This window comes from Pteronotus mesoamericanus, unplaced genomic scaffold, assembly GCF_021234165.1.
Source record: "Pteronotus mesoamericanus isolate MK-2021 breed Mesoamerican mustached bat unplaced genomic scaffold, CSHL_Meso_final contig_73, whole genome shotgun sequence".
Lineage (NCBI taxonomy): Eukaryota > Metazoa > Chordata > Mammalia > Chiroptera > Mormoopidae > Pteronotus > Pteronotus mesoamericanus.
In genome coordinates, this window is record NW_026555245.1 from 11,558,039 (window position 1) to 11,562,572 (window position 4,534).

The 4,534-nt window shown below is 42.9% G+C and overlaps 1 protein-coding gene across 1 annotated transcript in view; it reads right to left on the reverse strand.

Moving 5' to 3' along the window:
• OSTF1 (osteoclast stimulating factor 1) overlaps positions 1–4,296 on the reverse strand; it is a 51,723-nt gene extending 47,427 nt beyond the window's left edge. The window contains exon 1 of the mRNA XM_054583011.1: positions 4,031–4,296. Coding sequence (XP_054438986.1) covers positions 4,031–4,064 — 34 coding nt within the window. The 5' untranslated portion in view covers positions 4,065–4,296. The remainder of the gene's footprint in view (positions 1–4,030) is intronic.
• Between the last annotated feature and the right edge of the window lie 238 nt (positions 4,297–4,534).

A 4,534-nucleotide genomic window follows, 5' to 3' on the forward strand; every position in this document is an offset into this window, starting at 1 on the left:
AGCTCTTTGTTGTCATCAATTTCATTTGAAGCAATTTTGTTAGATTTTACAGTTAATTTTGTTTGTGATAGCTGTCATATCAGCAGCATGCATTTTTTTAAAAAAATCAAAATTGGTGAATTTTGTGTAGCCATTTTAATATTGAAGATGGAAGAAAATAAGCAACATTTTTGGCATATTATGCTTTGTTATTTCAAGAAAGGTAAAAATGCAACTGAAACACACAAAAATGATTTGTGCAGTGTATGGAGTGGGTGCTGTGACTGATCGAATGTGTCAAAAGTGGTTTGTGAAGCTTCGTGCTAGAGATTTCTCACTGGACAATGCTCTACAGTCGGGTATATCAGTTGAAGTTGATAGAGATCAAATTGAGACATTAATTGAGAACAATCAACATTATACCACATGGGAGAAAGATGACATACTCAAAATATCCAAATGAAGCATTGAAAATCATTTGCACCAGCTTGATTATGTTAATCACTCTGATGTTTGGGTTCCACATAAGTGGAAAGAAAGCCTTGACCTTATTTCTGCATGTGATTCTCTACTTAAATGTAATGAAAACGTTCCATTTTTAAAACAAGTTGTGATGGGCAATGAAAAGTGGACAGTTTACAATAATGTGAAACAGAAGAGATGGTGGGGCAAACAAAATGAACCACCATCACCCACATCAAAGGCCGGTCTTCATCTAAAGGAGATGGTGTTGTGTATATGGTGGGATTGGAAGGAGTTCTCTATTATGAGCTCCTTCTGGAAAATGAAATGATTAATTCCAACAAGTACTGCTCCCAATTAGAGCAACTGAAAGCAGCACTCGACAAAAAGCATCCAGAATTAGTGAACAGAAAATGCATAATCTTCCATTAGGATAATGCAATACCTCATGTTTCTTTGATGACCAGGCAAAAACTGTTACAGCTTGGCTGGGAAGTTCTGATTCATGCGCCATATTCACCACACACTGCATCTTCAGATTTCTATTTATTCCAATTCTCTTTACATTAAGATGTAAATTAAGATGTAAGATGTAAAGAGAATTCTTTACAGAATTCTCTTAATGAAAAAATTTCAATTCCCTAGAAGACTGCAAAAGGCATTACAATAGTTCTTTGCTCAAAAAGGTAAAAAGTTTTGGGAAGATGGAATTATGAAGTTGCCTGAAAGAAGGCAGAAGGTAGTGGAACAAAACAGTGAATATGCTGTTCAATAAAGTTATTGGTGAAAGTGAAAAATGTGTCTTTTAAAAAATGTTAAAAACAGAACAAACTTTTAGCCAACCCAATACATCAGCCTACATTATAGCTTCATGTTCCTTGTTACTAAAATCTTCCAATAAGTCCTCCCTTGCCTAGCTACCCTCCTATTAGCACTGCCATGCTGTTCTGCCAGGACCTTGCTTTGCAGGAAGCTGGCAGGGATTACCTTGTGTGCCTCGTAGAGATGCCTAGTCCAACCCAACACTTTAAGAGAACTATGGGAGAAATTCATTTCAGATCTCAGTGCTGGTAAAATAACTCCTCTCAGAGCAATTACTACATTTTAATTTTATGAATACTAGGAATCTTGTGATTGATCTGTAATCTCTCTGCTTGGAGCTGACAGTCAAATCTACAGGATCTGAATGCTAACTTTTCCGCATTTGGGGTGAGGCAGAGTATAAACAAATCAAGAAGCCAAAAATTAAAGTATACCTCCCCATCCCCAAGTCGAAGCTTGCTTCAGACATTTTCACCCACGTAGCTTCCGGGCAGGACAAGAGTGTAAAAGCTCAGCACCTCTCCTTGCTGCTACCAACCTGAGGGGTGACTTTCACATGCATTTGAGACAAGAAAGTCTGACGGAGGATCAGAGGCAGTTTCCACTTTCTGCCCACAAACTCTGAAATACACATGACCATTTTATGAATGGTGCACTTATAAGGCAGAAAAGCATTATAGTTAAGAGCCCAGATACTGTAGTCAGACTACCTGGGTTCTAATCCTGCTTGCTCCTCCTCATCCAACTACTGACCTTGAGCTAATTACTTAATCTTTCTGTGCTTTGCCTTCATTCTCCAGCCTGCGCAATGGAAACAATGTTACTGAGCTCACAGGGTTGTTGTAAGAAGTAAATGAGTTAAAACAGTTAAGGTGATTAGATCAGTGCCTGGCACACAGTAAATGTGGGCCAGGACTATAATAGGACAGTTCTGTTTTCAATTAAGCCAGGCCACACAAAGTTTCAAGTATGATTGAAAGTTCTATTTCTTACTGTGCATTAGAAACTAACAAACCAATTTCTATGGTGACCTTATTTGAGTTTGGATGTCATTTATAAACAAGTGTGGAATTCAAGCTCTCTTTTAACAGCAGTCATTTTCAACCATTTGCATTCTGGTTTGCTAAAGGGGAGAAAGCAGTTGGGTTGCACAATAAAAATGGTTCCTGGGTGTTTATTCCCAACTGTTAATACTACAATTCCTAAATCACACCTGTTTGTGCATTAGTACTCATGTACACACTTGTGCACACACATACATATCATTGTTTATACCCCTCCAGCTACCACAAAGACACGCAATGTCTAGAGAGATTAAAAAAACTTCATGAATAGCTTCTCAGGACATTCTTTAACATAAAATACAGTACTTTGTTTAGCTATCAAAGAACAACTCCACTTTGCTGGATGCTTGAGGTCCTGATTTACAATCGAGTTTAGAAAGCTGCCACCTCCTACATATTCACTTAAAATGCAAATTCCTCTTCAGATTCCATATCTAAATAACTACAGAGCCCAATTCTAGCCAAGCCCCATCTTTGCTCAGAGCAGAGCCCAAGTCCCCCAACACCAGCCCACCAAAATTTAGGTGCTCAGTCAATCACTATTCCATGTATGTGAGTATGTACATAATTTTCAAATAGAATGACTTGAAACTAACAATGTATGAGGGCAAAGAAAGAACACTGAATAATCATGCAAGTTATAGGGCTTGATTAAAGTTTAGAAAAATAATGAAAAGAAATTAATCACTGAAACTCTATGCCTTGCGACCCAGATTACTTTGAAATGTAATGCAAATGAATAAATTTCAGCCTATGCTACAATGAAGTTTCATGAAACTTAGAGAAAAAAACCTGACAGTATCTCAGAACTATTTATTTTCCATTTCTTACGTTTCCTGTAATTACCTACCAAATGAATGTAGGAGTTTGTTACACGGTATTGAGCTGAAATACATCAGTCCCTTTTAAATTCCTTTTTCTCCCTATCGCAGAAAATATTCTAAGAACAGAGACAAAAATGAACCAGGGCTACGGGCCAAGAAACCGACTTTGAGGAACTTAGTAATCTTGCCCTCTCCAGTTTAGCAGGCCAAATTCACTGGGAGAGCAGAGGCAGAGGACTTGTATTGCATGATAAAGGGACACTTCCGAATAGTAATAGCTGAGATTGCCGCAGCTTAGATTGTTCCCGCCATGAACCCGAGTACAGAGTTCTCCAAAGTTCTTCCCAAGATCCCGAAGTCAATTTCAAACGCTGTTCCTCTCAAAAGTCCCAAAGGAGAGTCGTTCACCCACCCCACCCTGCAAGCAGCGCACTTCCCGTTCGCTCTGGCCGGTCAAGAACTCTAATTTGACAGTGACACACAATTAAAAAAAAAAAAAAAAAGGAAGTGGCTACAAGACCATTTCAAGACACTTATTTAATTTATTTTTTAAAGGGAGATCAATGGCCCTCTCTACCAGAAAAGCTTCAATGGGACGTAGCCATCACACCCGCCTGAAAGTTGGCGAATGTCAATGTTGCAAAACCGAGGGCGACTCCTCTTTAAAAGTAAACTTTTTAAAAATCCTCGAAATCCTCTTGCTATCCAAACCGATCCCTCCCCTTTTGAGAACGCAACAAAGCTAACAACTCCCATCCTGGTGGGTCGGATCTCGAGAGCGAGCCTCGGGGCCGGTACGTGCCAGGTCTGCCCTGCCAAGTGGCAGAGGAAGCACAGGGCACCAAGGCGGTCAGGGGACCCGAGAAGCACCTCCCTTACCTGGTTTGACCGGTTTGGGTGGCGGCTTCGACATCTCGCTTCCTGGTGCAGCTGATACTAAAGACCACGCAAGAAAAGTCAACCGAACGCCCCGCCAGCCGGCACTCCCGGCACCCCAAAGTTTCTTTTTGTCCGATCTGCAGTGGTGCGCCTTGAACGACCTGCGCCCACCCCTGGCTCGGACCCGCGGAGGCAGGCAGAGAGGCTGAGCGCAGTCCCCGCCCTGCCCCGCCCCGCGTCCGGCCCAGCAGTCTCGAGAGCTCGCCCCGGTGGACTAGGAAGTGGCCGCAGCCTCGCCGAACGCTAATTGGCTCATTGGCTGGCAGCTGAGGCGCTGGCGGCGAGAGCGCGGGCGGCGCGCGCGGGGGCGCGCGCGGCGGCGGAACCCGCCGGAGTCTAGTGTGAGAGCTGCCGGCTCGCGCCGGGTCCGGCTCGCCCGCGCGCGCCCCCGACGAGAAAGGGCCGGACGCGCGGGGGTGCTCGCAGAGCTCCGCTGGTTGAAGC